The sequence below is a fragment of the Podarcis muralis genome, chromosome 5, assembly GCF_964188315.1.
Source record: "Podarcis muralis chromosome 5, rPodMur119.hap1.1, whole genome shotgun sequence".
Lineage (NCBI taxonomy): Eukaryota > Metazoa > Chordata > Lepidosauria > Squamata > Lacertidae > Podarcis > Podarcis muralis.
The window spans coordinates 91,716,983-91,738,440 of record NC_135659.1 but is presented as its reverse complement, the minus strand read 5'-3'; the positions used below and the strand labels follow the sequence as shown (position 1 = coordinate 91,738,440).

At 43.6% G+C, this 21,458-nt stretch overlaps 1 protein-coding gene across 2 annotated transcripts; it reads left to right on the top strand.

Annotated features, from left to right (window-relative positions):
* The first annotated feature begins 1,717 nt into the window (after positions 1 to 1,717).
* Positions 1,718 to 9,479, top strand: RPS21 (ribosomal protein S21). Of its 2 annotated transcripts, none has more exons than XM_028735393.2 (6): positions 1,718 to 1,873; positions 5,109 to 5,203; positions 6,432 to 6,495; positions 7,868 to 7,939; positions 9,224 to 9,279; positions 9,413 to 9,479. In XM_028735393.2, exons 2-6 carry the CDS (start codon positions 5,154 to 5,156, stop codon positions 9,420 to 9,422), a joined length of 252 nt encoding a protein of 83 aa, XP_028591226.1. In that variant the 5' UTR covers positions 1,718 to 1,873; positions 5,109 to 5,153; the 3' UTR covers positions 9,423 to 9,479. The 2 variants fall into 2 exon arrangements, with proteins under 2 accessions (XP_028591226.1, XP_028591227.1); XM_028735394.2 differs by having other exon boundaries at positions 1,751 to 1,878.
* Positions 9,480 to 21,458: the final 11,979 nt, after the last annotated feature.

Genomic DNA, 21,458 nt, shown 5'->3' with positions numbered 1-21,458 from the left:
TCACAGCTGTCTACAAATGCAAATAAAATGCAAAGCACATGTGCTAGAGCTGGCTAGTCGACAGCTAGGGTTGCCATATTCACTTAAGGACTCACTTTTAAAACCGTGTTGATGGAAGGCAATCTTACTCGGCTATGAGTGATGGCCAAAGAATAAGATTCCCAAAATCCGGACAAGGTTGTTGAGTTGCTTTGACACCAACACCCAAAGTTGTTGAGCTTATTTTGGGAACATCTGTTGAAATGTACAGTTTTTGGGGCTTTGGAATTTTTAAGGCATTTACTTGTCATACATGCGGGTTTTCACAGACATTTTACCGATTAGCCAAAAAATCGCCTGTAAATGCCATTTTGCAGCCCGATTACCAGACATAAACCCAGACGTATACCACTCTCTGCTCTACTATATCTGATAGCAAACAGGCAACTGCAAACATGAGTGTACCCAGCACTATTCTTCTGGAAAAAGGTGCCAAAATTCACCATGAACGCCTCCCTTTTTCTATTATACAGTGGTACCTCGCAAGACGAATGCCTCGCAAGACGGAAAACTCGCAAGGCGAAAGGGTTTTTGGTTTTTTGAGCTGCTTCGCAAGACGATTTTCCCTATGGGCTTGCTTCGCAAGACGGAAACGTCTTGCAAGTTTGTTTCCTTTTTCTTAACACTGTTAATACAGTTGCGACTTGACTTTGAGGAGCAACTCATAGCACGCGGTGTGGTAGCCTTTTTTGCGGTTTTTGAAGACTTTGGTGATTTTTGAAGCTTTTCCAAAACTTTTCCGACACCGTGCTTCGCAAGACGGAAAAAATCGCAAGACGACAAAACTCGCGGAATGAATTAATTTCGTCTTGCGAGGCACCACTGTAATGGCAATGGCGCCCACCTGAGAAGTGTCAGAACGGAGTTCCCGTGAGCTAACAAAAAAGGCCCCAAGTGTACCATCACCCAAGCAGAATAATAATTTTCAGTGGGTCTTTTCCTTCCCTTGCCAGGGGCAGACTTTGGTCTTTCAAATTTCAGTGGCGCCCTCTGCAAGGCCAAAATTCGGGCAGGGGGTATCCCTCGCCTCGCCTCCCATTCTGCTCAATTCACACCCACCTCCTCTGCCCTCACACACCAACATGGAACTCTGCGCACTGCAATTTACTCCTCTTCTCCCTTGCCAGCGACATGTAAACCAACTTGATGGGAGCGAACATGTGCTCCAAATGCGCTTTAAAGCTCTAGCTGCAGCTTGTGCGCACAGTCCATTATTTTCCTTGTGATATATGAGGCAATGTGGGAAATACAAGTGAACCGTCGTCTCTTACTCGTATCTTTTCCCTGCCTAGTGAGATCAAGCAGAAGCCTTTTGCCCGGCCTGCTGAAAACATTTTTGTTCAGACAAGCCTACCCAGGTACTTAGGAAGTGATTTTAATCTGTTTTCAATATTTTAACTTGTGTAGGTTTTGAAAGCACGGTTCTGAATCTTTCTCGATTTTATCATCTTCCTGTAAACCGCTTTGGGTTTTCTTCTCAGTCAAAAGGCGCGTTAAATGTTACAAAATAATAATATCATTTGCTCCTTTCATTCTCCTCAGCGAGGAGCCTCTCCAAATTCCCGCCTTTTTGCGCACAGCCCCGAAACGCCCCCCACCAAAGCACTCACCCTCTTTAGCCACGCCCATTTCATTACGGCTTCTTCTGCCCCGCCCACTCGAAAGCCGACGCTCTTCAGGCGCCGCCCTCCTTAGAAAACGGTGCGCGCGTGACGTCGCCGCGCACGCCTCGTGTTCCCTTGCGCCTGCGCGCTGCCGCCGCTGCGGGCTTTGTAGTCGCCTCTGAGTGACGTTCGGTCTCTCTTTCCGGCCTGGGCTCGCGGCGTGTGAGGAGGTGAGGTGAGGCCTGCTCCGTGTTCCCGGACGGGCGGGCCGTGATTTCTCCCTCGCTGAGGTGGCCGGTTGAAAGGTGGGGGGGGAGGCGCGTAGTCGGTTGAGCTGATTCCTCCGCCCGCTCCCAGCTTTCGCCTGCTTCCTCTGCCCCGAGGTGGGAGGCCCAGGGGGTGAGGGGACATATATATATACACACAATTTTTTTATTTTAGTTACTATTGTGTATATATATTAGTATAGTAGTATATTAGTATATAAAATTATATATATATATATATATATATATATATATATATAGTCGCTTGTGTGCCTCAGGGCGCTTTAGATTTCCACACACCCTACTTGACTTCCCCCCAGAGCGACTCTGGGTCTTGCAGGGATCCCCGTCGGAAACCCTAGAAAGCTGCTGCCAGCAGGCGATCCGGTTCTTTTTTTGTTGCCCCCGAATTGCTAACCTCAGCCTTTCACTTAACCTACCTTGATTTCCGGGCAGCAACAGGTTGTCTGTGCAAATAACGGCCAAGATGGCAATTCAGCTGGTGCAGAATTCAGCAGCCGGCTTGTAAGACGGTGTGAGCATATGACACCGATCTGTGGCCCGACTCCGCTGGCTGCCAGTTAAGTTTCGGGTCCCAATTTAAAGTGCTGGTATAAAGCCTGATGCACCTATAACCACCCCTTTTGATGTACCATACCATAACCAGTCCAAATGGGACGCGGGTCGCGCTGTGGGTTAAACCACAGAGCCTAGGGCTTGCCGATCAGAAGGTCAGCGGTTTGAATCCTCATGATGGGGTGAGCTCCCATTGCTCGGTCCCTGCTCCTGCCAACCTAGCAGTTCGAAAGCACGTCAAAGTGCAAGTAGATAAATAGGTACCGCTCCGGCGGGAAGGTAAACGGTGTTTCTGTGTGCTGCTCTGATTCGCCAGAAGCAGCTTAGTCATGCTGGCCACATGACCCGGAAGCTGTATGCCGGCTCCCTCGGCCAATAAAGCGAGATGAGCGCCGCAACCCCAGGGGTCCCTTTACCTTTATAAAGCCTTAAATGGATCAGGACCACAATACCCTCAAGGGCTGCCTCTCCTCATATGAACAGACCCAGACCCTGCGATCATCCTCCGAGGCCCTTCACGTGCCTCCTCCATTAAGAGGTCCAGAGGGTGACAACATGAGAACGGGCCTTTTCTGTGGTGGCTCCCCATTTGTGGAATGCTCTCCCCAGGGAGGCTCAACTTGCACTTTTGTTACATACCATTAGGTGCCAGGCCAAATCATTCCTCTTCTCCCAGGCTTTTGGCTAATTAAACAATCTGGCCTTTTAAACTGGGGGGTCGGGGGTGTTTTAGTTTGTTACTGTGTTATGCACTTTTGTGTTTGTAAACCACCCTGTGATCCTCAGATGAAGGGGGCGGTGTAAAGTAAAGGTAAAGGGACCTCTGACCATTAGGTCCAGTCGTGGCTGATTCTGGGGTTTCTTGGCTGTGCTGCCATTTCCCTGTTTACAAACAGTTCCTGCATTAAGAGAGAGGTGTGAATAGTCAAAGGCTTTACAGTACACTGGATTTGGTTATTGCCATGATTCAAGAGGGATGTTTAATGCATAATGCACTCATAGATGCCAGTGTTTGCACACACGCGCGCGCGCACACACACACACACACACACACACACATTGTATGGCAGGTGCAATAAATGCAAAAGATTTTAAATATATACTCCTTGATTTCAGCTGCAGACTAGCAATTTCAGAATTTCTTTAAACAAATAGGCATGTGGATGAGCAGAGTTGGTACTGGCTTTTGCCTAAAAGCAGGATTTCATAGCCAATTTCCTCGGTAGACGTATCCAAGGAATTTTGAGAAAATAGTAATTAGAGTTTATTGTGGGGCTTTTGTGTGCATCTTACCTGTGTTGCAGGAAATGAATCCAGGTAGCAGAGCATCTGCTTTGCATGCAGATATCCCAGATTCTATCCTCAGCATATCTGGGTAGAGCTGGGAAAGAACCCTGTCTGAAAACCTGGAAAGCTGCTGCCAGCCAGTGTAGGTAGAGCTGAGCTACATGGACAAAAGGTCTGGTGCTGTGTTAGGCAGCTCCCTATCCAGAAAGTTAAGTGTGAATTGAGAATTGCAGCCTGAAATGGAGCACAATTTTTAAAAGGGTAAAACCTGTTGTGTTCAGTTTGCAAACACCCTTGTTTCGGAGTCCGTACAAGGCAATTTCCTGTGCTCTTAATATCAGGCAGGTAGAAATTGTTGCTTTGGGGAGGGGCTGTTCATGTACTTATTTTCTTTTTATTGGAAGTGCAGTAAATGCACAAATGTGTTTGTTTTCATCTGTTAATCATTGAACGATATCTTCCACTTAAGTGGGAGGTGGAATTGGCTCCTCTCTCCACCCCTCCTCAAGTTCAGTACAGGTGAGATGACAGTGGGATTTAGGTGAGAGAATGTATTTAGGTAAGTCTAGGCTGCCATACAGTGTGGAGTGGGTGTGTAATTCTGAATCTTACATTTCTTATTCATGGATTATTCTTTTACCATGTTATGAATGTCTCTTCTGAGTTTTACTAAGAGTAGACCCAACTCTGGCTGTAAAGATAGTAAGTCACTGTTAAGATAATCTCATCTCTGAAAATTTGAAGGCAGTCTACTCTGACTTAGTTGAGTACCACCTCCCTGATAAATTAAATAATTTTGCATTGTTTTCAAGTAAACAGACCCTACTTTGCATTGAAGAGACTTGCTGCGGCAAAAATGGAAAACGCCCATTGATCATTATAGCATTAGGAATACAGTATCATACAACAGCAGTTAACTTGAACATAAAAATACTGTCCAGTATCTGAAGAAGTTTGCACACGAAAGCTTATACCCAGAACAAACTTAGTCGGTCTCTAAGGTGCTACTGGACAATTTTTTAAATTTATTTTGACTGCATCAGACCAACAGGGCTACCTACCTTAAAATAAAATAATATTGTTATAATTTAATATTCTAGGGAAGTGCTCCTGCTTACACTGAGAGTTTAAACAAAAATAAACACTTAAAAAGAAATATTCCTGCTTCATTAAATTAATACACACAATGTAGTTTTAAATAGGTGCATAACAGATGGGAAGATGCTGGAAGATAAGGACTCTGATAGGTTGCTGAGACTGCTGGGGGTGAGGCTTTTTCTGTAATTTTCAGTCACAACCATCTGCTAAGTACTGATCTTTTAACATATCTTGTCAGAAATTTCCTGTTGCACGTCACTTGTGGCAAAACCCTAGAAAAACAATGCAGAACGACGCTGGAGAATTTGTGGATCTCTACGTTCCTCGTAAATGGTGTGTATTAATTTATCCATGGAAATTACCAGTCTGACTTGGGCAACTTGAAGAAAATCATGGCACATTCAGGCATGTGGTTAAATCATGGCCTTAGCCATACAATAACACTCCTTGGGCTCAAGTGCTCCCAACCTGACATCCTAGCATGACTGGAGGAAGAGCACAGGAGCTTCCGCAGTTCAGTGTGTCATCCAGCCTAAGACAAGCTGGTTAATACTAAGTACAGATACAGTGGTACCTCTGGATGTGAACAGGATCTGTTCCAGAGCCCCATTCGCATCCTGAAGCGAACACAACGGGCATTTGTGCAGGTCGCGATTCGCCGCTTCTGCACATGTGTGTGATGTCATTTTGAGTGTCTGCGCGAGCGGTGAAACCCAGAAGTAACGCGTTCCGTTACTTCTGGGTCGCCATGGAGCGCAACCCAAAAACGCTCAACCTGAAGCAACTTTAACCCAATGTATGACTGTACTTGAAGCAAGCTAGCTTGATGAACTATAACTTGAAGTTGACTTCATTTCAACTGTCCATAGTTAAGATTGAGCACAGTGTGTCCAGGTTTGGGTGACATAGCAAGCTGCAGTTAATCTTAAACAGAAACAAAAGCTTCCAAACTTCTACTTGTGCCCATGCTGCTTGAAGGAGTGTGTGAGCCCAAGGCTCACTGGGGTTCATTCTTAGAATACCAAACTATGATTTACTGATTTGTCAGTTGCTATGTTAGCATGGAGTTGTGGGTTTTGGGGGGAGGGTGTGGGGGTTACACCAAGCCTTTGGCCGATTAACATCTAATAACCTCAAAGGGGGGTTCTTGGTTTGTTCTTGTTTTTTATATTGTATTTTTACGTTGTGAACCACCCTGCGATCTACAGATGAAGGGTGGTATGCAAATTTAATAAACAAGAATAATAAGATTGAGCTATTTGGCTGCTACAGCAGAAAAAAAGATGATCGCATAGATAGGTGCATACACCTGCCAGCTCAACTGTAGTAAAGGTAAGGTGGTTACAAGCAGGATTTAAAATACAGAAAGGCTAAGTTGAGGATTCCAGAAAGAGCTATGCCCAGGGCATAAGTTCCATGTATTTCAAGAGTGCAGGGTTTTTCCCCAGGCATGCCAAGAGTGGGTGCAGCTGCTGTAAGACAATGGTGGTTGTCTTCAGGGCAAGATTTTCTAGCCGTGAACTTTTATATATTTTCATGGGGCTTCTTTTCTTCCCTTCAGCTCTGCTAGCAACCGGATAATTGGTGCTAAAGACCATGCCTCCATCCAGATGAATATTTCTGAGGTGAGTAAAATATAATTAATTAGAATATACAAGTTGAAAGGCGTTAATGATTGTGTTTTCTTTTTGGTACTGAATTTCATTTTAATGAGGCTTGTAACCTGCCACTTGGCTGGGTTGGTGACTTTATGTAAAGTATGCATTCCTAGCTCCAGAGGCGTATGGGGTTATTAGGAAGAAGCCTAAGTGTAAAAAGTTGGCTAAGCATTGATCTAACACAAGGTCGCATGGAGTTGACTGCAGTCACAAAGAGAACCAGTGTTGGTTACAACATGGTGTCCCTGCATAATGTGCAGTTTTCTTTCACTCCTTTCTGCCTTTCAGGATCTGGCCCTGAGTATTAAAAGTTACAGCAGCGTAGCAATAATCATGGTTGCTTCTCTCAGGCTCTCGGGTCCAGAGCGCATGGGACTGTAGAATTACTTTCTTTGCTAGACTTCCTGCTGCAGGTGAAAATAAATTACAGGGGCTGCTTCCTGTAGCAAGCAGTATTGAGAGAACAGCATTCATGGTCCAAAGAAAGCACATGGGGGGGGGGGGTTATTTATTTATTTAAACATAAACCTTGAAGCAGTTTATAAAAATATAAGACAATAAAAGCAAGGGGTAGGTCACATTTTTTTGCTTTGGACCCTGGGTGCTGTTGGTCTAATACTGCTTGCTGCATGACTTTTTGTTTTTATTCATAAAGGTTAGTATCATCTGTTCCGTTGCTTCCCTTTGTGTTTTAAACAAATTCCTATTAATTTTTGAATATATTGTGGATTAATAGAAATGAAAAATTATTCCTTTTGTGTACATGGGACATGGCTGACATTTGTCCCAGATTTCAGTACAGTGGTACCTCGCAAGACGAATGCCTCGCAAGACAAAAAACTCGCTAGACGAAAGGGTTTTTTTGAGCTGCTTCGCAAGACGATTTTCCCTATGGGCTTGCTTCGCAAGACGGAAACGTCTTGCAAGTTTGTTTCATTTTTCTTAACACCGTTAATACAGTTGCGACTTGACTTCAAGGAGCAACTCATAGAACGCGGTGTGGTAGCCTTTTTTGAGGTTTTTAAAGACTTTGGTGATTTTTGAAGCTTTTCCAAAACTTTCCTGACACCGTGCTTCGCAAGACGAAAAAAATTGCAAGACGACAAAACTCGTGGAACGAATTAATTTCGTCTTGCGAGACACCACTGTAATCCAGTAAATCTGGGCAAACACATTTTTTCATACAGGCATTTAAACTATTAATTTGCTTTCTGTAAACTCCCTGGTTAGATTTGTAAGGGGTTCACTGCCTATAGTTGATATCTTCTATGCATTGTGTTTTCCAGTATAACTGCACAACAGTTGAAATGTTGAAATGCAATCTTGATTCCCGTTTCAGGTTGATAAAGTCACAGGCAGAGTCAATGGCCAATGCAAAACTTATGCAATTTGTGGAGCAATTCGCAGAATGGTAAGTATGTACTTAAAATGGTTTCTCTTCCCCAGTAGTATAACTTCTGTTGTCTTTCCACCTCAGTGTTTGGCTGTTGTGGGAGGTGCTCTCACTACATGTTGGGTTTCTGCATTTCTATAAACTGCAGTTTGCAATTTAATTTGACATATTTTACCCTATGAGTAGCAGCTCATTTAAGGTTAAGAGACTAGGTCTTGGAGTTAATTCTGTTTTAAATAAGGAAATTGTCATCCTCTGGGTTGTGAGAGTAATGTAAAGGGGCTCTTTACACTAATAACATTTAAACATCCTTTCCGCAGGACTTTCGGTTGCTGGACTGCAATGCTAGGCACATTTACTTAGAAGTAACACACATGGAAATCAATAAATACATTTATGATTGGGCTTTTAGTCTTTCATGTTTAACTCATGAGGCGTGTATGGAAAACAGATTTGCAAGCGGTATCAAATTCTTACATGAACTTGTACTAGATTAACATAAGCAAATATGAACAGAGCAAGATACCACTGCAGGGATTACTGAGTACCATCTTCCTGGACTATTCTGAAGCTTTTCATTTGTCTCAAAATATGGTTGATGAATTAACTCACAGCGGCATTCAAGAGTTCTCTGTTCTCTGTGTATGCAATAATTCTTTGCAAGCTCCATCTATCAGTAAATGAATAGGCTACCATGGGCAGTTGCTCCTGAAAGAAGCAATCATTCCTTCTGTATTACACACCATCATTCTGGAATGAATAGAGCGAGCCTTAATTTGAAGTCATCTCAAGACTGGGCTACACTACTACTTAGTAATGTAATTCTGTCACAGGGAGGTAAGCAGTGTTGAGAACTGATAGTTGCCATCTTAGAGTAACATTTAGTGACCAAACCACATCTGGTTGGCCACTGTGAGAATGGGATACTGGATTAGATGGGCCATTGGCCTGATCCTGCTGCTTATTCTTACGTTCTTGTAAGAATCTGACTAAGGCACCCATTAAAAATTGTTAACCAGGCTGGTTTTATGAAAATAGCCTAACCACATTGTGTCCAAGTTTATTCAAAAGCAAGATCCATAGTATTAAGTTGTGTTTCCTCACAGGTAAGTGTTAATAAGAATCGTTGCCTCCCCTTCTACTGAGGAAAAAGGAAAGCAAATCAGTTGTGTACCCTACCCTGGTCAAGTGTTGGCGTGTGCATTCCAGAAACCGAATGCAGGAGAGCATCTTAAAGTTCTGTATGTAGAGCACTTTGAACAGGCCTTTGCCACTCAGTTAAACTTATTTTCTGCGTTTCAGGGGGAATCTGATGACTCAATCCTGCGCCTTGCAAAGAACGATGGTATAATATCCAAGTAAGTGTTGTTGAATCTCATATCTCTCTCTCTCGGGTACTAATGCAGCTGTGCATTCTCAGTTTGCCAGCTTCTTGTGCTGTTTTGCTAAGCTTAATGTGTACGTTTGTAACTGTTTCTTTTCCTTTTCTAGGAATTTCTAAAGCATGACGAAGAAGCATGATGTGAAATTTGTTATAAAATAAAACTGTTGGAAAGCACCTAAAGTTCAGTGTGTCATTTCAGCTCATAACAGGTGAAACTGTTAAAAGAGGCTAATTCTGAAGATTACAGCATTGTTGATATCGATTACATAGGACAATTTAAATGGATTATTTTTATATTTAAAAATAGGCTTGTGTTTATGATAGATTGCAATGGTAATACTTAACAGCTAAAATAGACCACAGATTCTTAGTCACCAAACTATTGTCCCAGATTCTTAAACTTTACATCATTCTTGCCATGAGATGCAAGATGACGCTTGTCTCTCTACTTAGAACTCTAAAACACAGGGATGGATACCATCTGCAAAGCTGCAGGTTTTCTCTCCATCCCTGGTCTCACACGTTTTGCCTTCATTTATATGTGGTTTGCAGAGGGCACACCTAACTGGCTAGAAAGATGCAGAAATGGTTTTGCTACATTTATCTGTGAGTTACGTTTGTCTCTAGGGTTCTCATTCTTTATATATTCTCCCATGAGAAAGAAAATTATGTGTATTTCTTGGCAGGTTTTTTTCCTGAACAGCAAGAAGCCAATAGTTAAGAGAACTTCCCTTTGCTTGTTAAGATCTCAAATGTGAGGAAATGCAGATCTCAAATGTGAGGAAATGCAGTACATTGATACCCTGTGATAAATATAATTATTCTGAAGTATGTAAACAAGTTGTCATAAGGATAGTAGGAGCTTGAACTGGCTGATTTTTAAGCACTCGGTTTAGTAAGCTTAGAAGAAAGCTTTTGTATTTAGAGTTCAGTTTGAGTTGGGTGGGTGGTTCAAGGAGCTGTACACACACCCAGGCTCACCAAATGTCACACCCCAGAATAAGAGATGTGTGCTGCCCTCATCCCAACGCCATCTGATGTGGGTGGTTATTTTTAGAACTCAATATGTTTGCCTCTTTTCACTGGAGACCTGAAGTGAATTACAAAAAATTAAAAATCCAAAGTGCAGAGTACAATGGCTTGTTTCTGGAGAGATCTGATTGGAGCCGCTATTTCTTTTTCTGGTATTCCAAAGTTTGAGAACTTCCTTTATTAGAAAAGCTGACCAATAAAACTACATGTTTTCAGGGGAACAATGTAAAAAGATTCCTGCATTGTGGGTGGTTGGACTAGAATTCAGGGGTCGGCAAGGTTTATCGTCCATGGGCTGGACTGGTGCAGTGTGATGCCGGAAATCATGTCTGCGCATGTCCGCAGCGCCAGAAATCACTTTGCGCATGCCCAGACGCCAAAAATTTCGCCTGCGCAGAAGTGATTTTCAGTGTCTGGACATGTGCAGAAGTGATTTTCAGTATCTGCGCATGTGCAGACGCGATTTCCGTCGCTGCTCAGCAAGTCCCTGCGTACTGCGCTGGTTTAGCGCAGCGCACGGGGGACTCATTGCTAACCCGTGGACTAGATGGCCCTTGGGTTCCTTTCCACCTCTGCAATTCTATGATTCTAAGTTTTGCCTAGTAGCTGAGCAAACACAATTCTGCAGGTCTATTCTAATAACCTATTAACTTGGCAGCAGGTAGGAAGGCTTATATTCTATCTGCCTCACAGAGCCCTAGGGGAAACCACAGCTTGAATAGATTGAGAAGACAGACACATGCTGACGCCACTTTTGTTATCTGTCAATCCCCTGATTCTGGCTAACATCCACTATACTGCACTTTTGACCTGATGTGCACAGCTGTTTTAGCTTTTAAGATTTCAAAGGCTTCATTTTAAACTTAGAGATAGCAGCAGCCAGGTATATTAAAACATCATGGCAAACCTGAAGTGATAGTGACATTCCCACATAGGATGAAACTTCCAATCCAGGTATATTCTGGAGGCTGTGCCAGTAGTTTGCTGAAGTAGGTAGGAATTTTAGGTAAATATGTATATGGCAGCAGCTTCTCAGGACAGTGCCTCACTTGAGAGGCAGAGGCACTTAGCAGAAGACAGCTGGTTTGATACAGTTTCATCAGTAGGAATGACGAAAAGGCATCTGAAGAAGTTGTAGAAAAAACCTCCTTTTCCCTTATGGGGTATCCAAGAGCCCATATAGAGTCCTCAAGTGGGTTCCCTATCAGTAGGAGAAAATAACAGAGGCCAACCAGAGAATATTGAGAAGCAGCTAGTAAGCTTGATCTTTATTAAACTTGCAACAGGGTCCTCACCACATGCAGGAGGGAGGAGGAACCCAGGACAATAGTATGCAATCCCTTATATATACTTTTGAAATTGCCCACCCTGTAGCTCAAGACCACCCCTAAAAACTGTTAGGATATAGTTCTGTTCCAACTTAAAAGGGTGCAGGCATGACGTTTGTGTGTCACGTGCCTGTTTACTTCCAGCACTCGCTGGAAACTTCTGTTTGTATATAGCTTTTGTGCTCTGCTGTTTTGCCGGAGACGAAAGGAAGCAGACATGTTTTCCTTTGGTCCTGAACTATGCTGAATAAAATGCTGTACATTATGCTTACACATTTCTCTGCCTGCCTCTTCTGCTGTGAGAAGATTTACACACTGCTGATAGAGCGTGCGCGGGTCTCTAAACGTATCTAAGGCTCGTGTCGCTGATTGATACTGTGACAAGGGATTGCTCTCCTGTACTATTTCAGACACGTGGTTTATATACTTGTGTATGTGTTTGCCTTGTAAATTTATGAACATTTAATTTATATATAATTTATATATTTGAGACCTTAAATTCTTAGAACAAAGTGGAGACGGAGGATGTTGTGAAAAGCACAAGTAGCTTTCTTAAAACTTTGCACCATTTTTCATTTTACACCATAAATAGCATCTCCTCACATGGCTGCCAAATTACAGGTGAAGACTGCATACTTTAGAAAGCTAGCCAAAAGTGTTGATATTTAAATTACTGCTTATGTCTTGGTGTTCCAATTATCCAGATTAAGAATTATGATTGGCAAGCATTTTGCATAATTTATGGGTCAATAAGACTTCGCACCTGCTAATTGCTTATAGAAATAGAAATTATATAAAAATGAGCATTCTGCTGTAACTGGCAACAGGTGTTAAAACATTATACAGCTCAGGCACAAAGCTGAGCCATAGTGTGCATAAAAGGTAAAGGTACCCCTGCCCGTACGGGCCAGTCGTGTCCAACTCTAGGGTTGCGTGCTCATCTCACTCTAGAGACCGTGAGCCGGCGCTGTCCGAGGACACTTCCGGGTCACGTGGCCAGCGTGACGAAGCTGCAGCTGGCGAGTCACCACCAGCGCAGCACACGGAAACGCCATTTACCTTCCCGCTATAAAGTGGTCCCTATTTATCTACTTGCACTTAAGAGTGCTTTCGAACTGCTAGGTGGGCAGGAGCTGGGACCGAACGACGGGAGCTCACCCCGCCGCGGGGATTTGAACCGCCGACCATGCGATCGGCAAGTCCTAGGCACTGAGGTTTTACCCACAGCACCACCCGCACTGTGGATAGATTTGCCTAAATATTCAGTTCATTTTAGAGGATTAATACTAGTGGGATCAGGAAAGTCAAACTTAATGACATTTCATTTGTTCAGGATTTATGTCAGACAAGCTACCGTACTTTTCCGTGTATAAGACGCCTCCATGTATAAGACACCCCCCCCCCTATTTTGGGGGACTCAAATTTAAGAAAATGGAGATGGCACAGAGTTGAGCTTTTTTGTGGAGGATAACCCAGGGTTGTTGAGCTTTTTTCAGGGGAGATTGCAGAAAACCGCTCACCCACACGCATCACAAAATCCTCTCCTCTCCTCTCCGGCAGAAGTTGCCAATCACCCGCCCAATTGCCGCAGCATCAGCCAATCGACACCACCCATTGACACAGCAACCAATAACACACACAAAAGCCACTAACAGCCATGGCAGCAACAAATCAAACATCCACTCTATGCACTACCCATGTATAAGACAACCCCCATTTTTAGCATGCTTCTTAAAATAAAAAACCTGGTCTTACACATGGAAAAGTACAGTAACTATAAAATAGGCAGAAATACATAGTTTTGCCATCCTAGAACAAGAATATATTTGAACTAATATTTTTCCTTGACCCATAACTCACACTGCATCATAACTTGTGTTAGCTGCTGAATTGGACAGTTTTTCAGTGTATTGTGTTGCAATATCTGCAGTCGACTGAGAATTCATCTGTTTGCCAAGTTTGGTGGTGGGTAGAGCAGATACGAGAGGAAGCACAGCAGCTCAGGTATATTTACCTCAGCAGGAGCAACAGACACATCTGCTGGAGCTGTGTTTTCTAGTGCTTGTAAGCCTGTAGGGGTTGGAGGCCAAGTCTTGCCCTGCACATGAGTCCTTCAGCAGATAGGCTAGGCTCATTGACTGCATCAAGATCACTCTTTGAACTTTATGGCTGTTGAATGGTGTGAGCCCAGGTCTCCCCAACCAAAATCCAGCATGCTACCCAATGTACCATTTGTTGCCACCTTCCGAATTTCCAACATCACTGGCTCAAATATCTAAATATCAAGGGGCTCGTGGAGAGGCGTTCTGGAGGAGTAATAATAATAAAAATAATTAATAGTTTATTATTTATACCCTGCCCATCTGGCTGGGTTTCCCCAGCCACTTTGGGCAGCTCCCAACCGAATACAGTTGTTCCTCGAGTTACATACGCTTCAGGTTACATACGCTTCGGGTCACAGACTCCTCTAAGCCAGAATTAGTACCTCAGGTTAAGAACTTTGCTTCAGGATGAGAACAGAAATCATGCAGCAGTGGGAGGCCCCATTAGCTAAAGTGGTGCTTCAGGTTAAGAACAATTTCAGGTTAAGAACGGACCTCTGGAATGAATTAAGTACGTAACCAGAGGTACCACTGTATTAAAAACGCAATACAGCATTAAACATTAAAAACTTCCCTAAACAGGGCTGCCTTCAGATACCTTTTAAAAGTAAGATAGTTGCTTATTGCCTTGACATCTGATGGGAGGGCGTTCCACAGGGCAGGCACCACTACCAAGAAGGCCCTCTGCCTGCTTCCCTGTAACCTCACTTCTCTCAGTGAGGGAACCGCCAGAAGGCCCTCGGAGCTGGACCTCAGTGTCCGGGCTGAACGATGGGGGTGGAGACGCTCCTTCAGGTATACAGGGCTGAGGCCATTTAGGGCTTTAAAGGTCAGCACAAACACTTTGCATTGTGCTCGGAAATGTACTATTCATGCAGTTACATTGTTATATTATGCAGTTACGTTGTTTCCTGTATTTTACGTATGTTCAATTCACTATTCAAATTGGGGAAAGGTGAAGAAATCTATTCAACTAAGTTGTGCTCCGAGTAGACTCACTGAAATTAATGGACTTAACTTTGTCCCAGCTAAACTAATTTCACTCAAGAAATGCTTCTGTGAGGCTGAACTAGTTCTGTTAAACTTTGTTTATTATCTTTATTTCAAATAATACAAACCATTAAGTAATCCAAGTCTTGGCCCAAGATATCCCATTGTCTGTTTCCATGTCCTTAACGTATATCCTAATCAGTGCGACATCTTGCTGGATTTTAACCTACATCTGAGGATTGGTAATAAATTCCAACCAGGATATGACTCTTTTCTTCTTTGAAGTATTGTTTCTGCTTACATCAGGGTCTCTAAAATTCTTGCCCGGCTAAAAGAGTATGGCGAGCCTAGAAAGCTTTTCTAGATGTATTTTTAAGACTCTTTCCAGTGTGCCGTTAAATCGCCTGTGCCGTTCTCGGATAAGAATAGTTCAGATCTCAAAAGAGCCATGAAAGGGAAGGAACTAGAGTTTGATTCTACAAGTGGTGCCCTATTGCCCTTACATGGTTACATTACACCAGCTTGTGAAATTCTCCTCTGTTACTTACAGTTGGAAAGGCAGCTGAATTGAATTGAGCTGTTTCAGCTAAAACTTCACATTGCTTGGCTGAGTGCAAAACAGGCTAAGATTCCTTCTTTTGGAACAGAATCCTGTTGCTTAATGAAGCCTTTTGTTTCTGTTTCATTGCTGGGAAAGGGGTCCTTAAAAGTGGGGGGGGGGGGAGACTGAATAGCTAAAACTTCACGAAGATGGCATATGAGTACAAACTTCTTCACACAATCTGGCATTCGCCTGAATGGCTTATTTGTTGTGTTGCAGTCCCTGTTATTTAACTTCCTGCCATCAGCTATTGTGGGACTGCTGTCACAGTCTTTCTGTTTAGATGATATACCTGCCTTTTGCTCCTGTGGTTTACAACAAAGTCAAATAAAGATGAGCACATAAAATCCATAACATAACACAGTCCTTAAAATACACAACTTACTGAGATAAATCTTGGAGGGGGGCAATTCTGCCCAGGACATTTTGGGTGAAAACACTTGGGCAAAACCACTACAGTGGTACCTCTGGTTACGTACTTCATTGGTTCCGGAGGTCCATTCTTAACCTGAAACTGTTCTTAACCTGAAGCACCACTTTAGCTAATGGGGCCTCCCGCTGCTGCTGCGCCACCACCATGTGATTTCTGTTCTCATCCTGAAGCAAAGTTCTTAACCCAAGGTACTATTTCTGGGTTAGCGGAGTCTGTAACCTGAAGCGTATGTAACATGAAGTGTATGTAACCCAAGGTACCACTGCATCTTCATAAATCCCAAGTATGTCTACCTGCACATAGGAGAGCAGTTCTTTATAGGCAAGCTTGGTTCAAGTGAGTTGCAAACGATAATTATTGTTTCTAGTTAACAATTTGTATCTTGTGTATAGAGATGCAAATGGTTTCTTTTTCATCTGCAGTGTGCATCCTTCACAACCTGAGATAGCTTGTGGAATCTGGAACTTGTGATAGACCCTTCCATCATTATCTGTGGGACTAATCAGCTTGAAGTAAACAAAGGAAAGCCAATTAAACACTTTTTCCAACAAGGAAGCAAACTATTGTTTGACAGCAGGCAGCAGTTCCTTCTGATGAAACCCCCCCAAACTGGAACTAAATTTCAAGCTGTTCGATTAAGCTTGCCAGTATGAGCTCTGATTTATAACAAAAGGTCTGCTTTTCTGTTTTAAATCAGTGCCAATAGGGACTTGTAGACAATTCAGAGACCAGGCACCTTGAGGACAGAGTCTCATTTTCTCAGGGTACAGAAATGTTCTGGACATTTCCAGTTCCTTTCACTAATCTATGGAGGCACCATTTAGGGGTGGGATCAATTTCTTCCTTCTCTTCCATATTCCACACCACAAGTAGTTTATGCATTGGTAGCTAGCACTCTGTGTAGCATGGGTAGGCAAACTAAGTCCCAGGGGCCGGATCCGGCCCAATCGCCTTCTAAATCCAGCCTGCGGACGGTCCAGGAATCAGTGTGTTTTTACATGAGTAGAATGTATCCTTTAATTTAAAATGCATCTCTGGGTTATTTGTGCGGCCTGTCTGGTGTTTTTACATGAGTAGAATGTGTGCTTTTATTTAAAATGCATCTCTGGGTTATTTGTGGGGCATAGGAATTGGTTCATTTCCCCCCCAAAATATAGCCCAGCCCCCTACAAGGTCTGAGGGACAGTGGATGTAGAAGCTGATTGGGCCGGATCCGGCCTCCAGGCCTTAGTTTGCCTACCCATGCTGTAATAATAATAATAATAATAAATTATTATTATTATTATTATTATTATTATTATTATTATTATTATTATTATTATTTATATCACGCCCTCCCCAGCCGAAGCCGGGCTCAGGGCAGCTAACAACAATAAAATAATACAACATTCTAAAATCATTTCATTATAAAATTAATTCAAATCAAATTGATGGCAACCATTGGGCTAGAGTTCTGTGAAGAGTGCCAAAGGAGGGAGTCAGGCTGTGCCCTGGCCAAAGGCCTGGTGGAACAGCTCTGTCTTGCAGGCCCTGCGGAAAGATGTCAAGTCCCGCAGGGCCCTAGTCTCTTGCGACAGAGTGTTCCACCAGATCAGAGCCACAGCCGAAAAAAACCCTGGCTCTAGTTGAGGCCATCCTAACCTCTCTGTGGCCTGGGACCTTCAAGATGTTTTTGTTTGAAGACCGTAAGTTCCTCTGTGGGGCATACCAGGAGAGGCGGTCCCGTAGGTACGAGGGTCCTAGGCTGTATAGGGATTTAAAGGTTAAAACCAGCACCTTAAACCTGATCCTGTACTCCACCGGGAGCCAGTGCAGCTGGTATAGCACCGGGTGAATGTGATCTCGCAGCTGTAGAGCCTAAACTGCCTTCTTGACCTCAGCCACCAGTTTTGCATTACTTCTCTTGGCCACTGTGTGGTCCCAGAGAGCTGTCTACATCATTGCACCTGTAAAACAGGTGAGGCAGTTTGAGATGTCCTCAAAGGCTACAGAGCCCATGCAACAGGATTGCAACCCTGCTCAGGCCCATCCAAGGCCTTGTGGTGAGTTATCCTAAAGCTTCTGGGTTTCTTTTTTTCTAATCAAGTTGAAAATGAATGCTGTTATACCACCCCTCTCTGAATTTATTTATATTTGATTTTCAGATGTTTGTCTATGCCTTCTTCAAAGTGGGTAGATGTTGTGCATCTTTTTTAAAAAATACCACAGTGTTACCAAGTTGAGGTAGCTATACAGTGGTACCTCGGGTTATATATGCTTCAGGTTACATACGCTTCAGGTTACAGACTCCGCTAACCCAGAAATAGTGCTTCAGGTTAAGAACTTTGCTTCAGGATGAGAACAGAAATCGTGCTCTGGCGGCGCGGCGGCAGCAGGAGGCCCCATTAGCTAAAGTGGTGCTTCAGGTTAAGAACAGTTTCAGGTTAAGTACAGCCCTCCGGAACAAATTAAATACTTAACCCGAGGTACCACTGTACGTAAGTGCTTTCTTCAAAAGAATAGGACTTCACTTCGAAACAAACTTGGTTCTCATCTGCACTATGCTTTTAAAACTGTGTCATACCACTTTAAACAGCAATGCCTTCTCCCAAAGAACCCTGGGAATTGTAGTTTGCTAAGGGTGCTGAGAGTTATTAGGTGACTTCTAGTCCCCTCACAGAGCTACAATTCCCAGAGTTCCCTGGAAAGAAAGAGGGATTGCTTGTTAAACCATTAATTAGTAAATGTTATCTTTGTAAACAGACACAACATTTATCATGGGGTTTTTTTGGGGGGGGGACCTTTGAATCAGGGACCCCGGGCAAGGACCCTGTTCACCCCACCCTCGTTCCAGCCCTGCCTATGTGGCAGGTGAGATTGAGAGCTGGCAACTAGCCCAAAGTCACCCAGTAAATTTTATGGTCAAGTAGGGCTTTAAGAGGGACGCGGGTGGTGTTGTGGGTTAAACCACAGAGCCTAGGACATGCCGATCAGAAGGTCGGCAGTTCAAATCCCTGCGACGGGGTGAGCTCCCGTTGCTCGGTCCCTGCTCCTGCCAACCTAGCAGTTCGAAAGCATGTCAAAGTGCAAGTAGATAAATAGGTACCACTCCAGCGGGAAGGTAAACAGCATTTCCATGCTCTGGTTCGCCAGAAGCGGCTTAGTCATGCTGGCCGCATGACCCGGAAGCTGTACGCCAGCTCCCTCGACCAATAAAGCGAGATGAGCGCCGCAACCTCAGAGTCGGTCATGACTGGAGCTAATGGTCAGGGGTCCCTTTACCTTTTAGGGCTTTAAGCACTGGCCTCCCAGTACTACACTTTTAGTACTGTATTACTCTATTAAGCATTGACAGAGGAAATCATGGCTGTGCTATTTTGGGAATGACACTTTAGTAAGGGGAAACTGTGCCATGTTGTTGTGCATATTTTTCCACTCCACTTTTTAAAGGAAGCAGTTGTTTTCTATTTTTCCATCCCATGTTTTAAAGTAAGCCGGTGGCATCTGTGTGGCAAACAGACAAAACAAAATGAAGAGACAGAAGGAATGGACTCCCTTTGTATGCGCATCATGACTGAATTAAGGCCACTTGACCATCGCAGTTGAAAAGGCTCTGCCTGCAGAAAAGAGCATGATGCCCGTGTTTCTCTTGCTGAAGTCCTACCTGATACCATAGTCCAGGGATGGTGACTCCCTGTGCAAAATCCTGGAGAGCAATGGCCATTCAGTGTAGACTCCATGTGTAGACTATGTTCTGTTTCCACTCTTGATGCAGTACACTCTGAATATCAGCCACTGGCAACCACCAGTGGGGAGAGGGCTGTTGCAGTCAGGTTCTGTTTGTGGACTTCTCATAAGTGGGTCACTGTGTGTCAGGCTGCTGCCAGTGACGCATGGATGGTTGCCCAGGAACGTACAAAGACAAGGAAATGTTTATTACATGTTAAGAAAGCCCAACAGAAACTCCATCTCCTCAGAGTATTGTGAAAGAACGATGCCAATCAACATTTGATGATCTCCTTCTACAATAGAAAGTGTCCTTTCATACTGCATCACGGTGTGGTACGCTGGTTTGACATCAACTGATAGGAAGTGCCTACAGAGGGTGCTGAATACAGCACAAGATATTATGGGCTGTCCTGTGAATCTGCTGGATGACATCGCGGAAGAACGTTGCCTCAGGAGAGTGAGGAAAATTCTCAGGGATTATTCACACCCTGGCTGGCACTTTCTTGATCTCCTGCCCTCAGGCAGAAGATATAAAAGCATGATTAGTCGCACCAACAGGGTAAAGAACAGCTTCTATCCGTGGGCTGTTAGGCTGCTGAATGAAAAGATAACAACAGGGCAACTGACTTTCGGGTTTGGTGGGTGTGCGTCTGTAAAGGAGGGGAATTAAGACTAAGAGAGCTGAGTGGGGGGTGCTCGTGTAATCTCACTGTATGCAAGTTGTACAAGTGACAACAAAGTATTTCAATTTCAATTCAATAATGCTGAGCTGTATGGACCCAATTGTCTGATTCAGTATAAAGCAGGGGAAGGCAATGGGGTGCCCTCCCAGATCTTGCTGAACAACAATTCCCTGACCATGTGCAATGCTGGCTGGGGTTTGATGGCAGGAGGAAGCCTCCGTTAGCTACCCCTCCTCTAAGCAATGCAGAAAATAATACAGATGTTGACTTGATCCTGACAACACTGGGAAGGGGATGCTCTTACATTTTTCCAGGGTCTTATGCCTGTTAGGTCACTTGTGGTTATAAAAGCATTCATTTGTGTCAGTAGACACAGTAAAAGGAAAAACACAACTGAACAGAGAAAACTTCCAAATTAAAAATTGTACAAATTAAGACTCGGAGAACGCCATGGTGGTCGTTTTTCTTATTTCATTTCTTTTCATCACAGCTGCTGAGAATTCTGCGGACTTTGCTGCTGTGAGGGGTCTGCAAGGAGAAGTTCCATAAGCGCTAGATGGACACCATAGACAAGTTAATAATTAGCTGTTTGTGTGAATCTAGGAACATAGGGCACTGCCTGTGTATAGGAAGCCAATTTAGATCATGGGCCCATAGAGTTCAGTGTTGTCTGCACTGATTGGCAGTGGCTTCCCCAGGCCTACCCAGAGGTGCCATTCATTGAAACTGGGGTCTCCTGCATGCAAGGCAGATGCTCTCTCTCACTCTCCATTAAAAGAGCAAAATGACAATACACAAAAATATTTTGAGTCACTTCATAGAATTGTAGAGTTGGAAGGGATCCTGAGGGTCATCTAGTCCAACCCCCTGCAATACAGGAATATGCAGCTTTCGCATCCAGAGGTTGAACCCGCAACCTTGGAATTATCAACACCATGCTCTGTTATTATATAGAGATGTAAAGCCCCAGAGGATAAAATGACCACTTTGTTGTTGTTTCAGGAGTTCGTTTTTTCCCCCCTGGACCTACTCATGAATATTGATAAATGCAAGTTTAAAAAAACACAGGAGAACACCATATTTTGAAATCCACTGATAGGGTTTGATATTTGGATTAGAGAAAAAGGAAAATGCAATAGCCAGCCTAACATCACATGTGAAAGGGGACTAAAGTTTGCCAGTTCTCCCTCCCCAATTCGATGCTCTCTGAAATGTAAATAGAGAAGATAACAGCTAAACCATTTAAGATTCCAATCTTGGCCCATCTTTGCAAAAC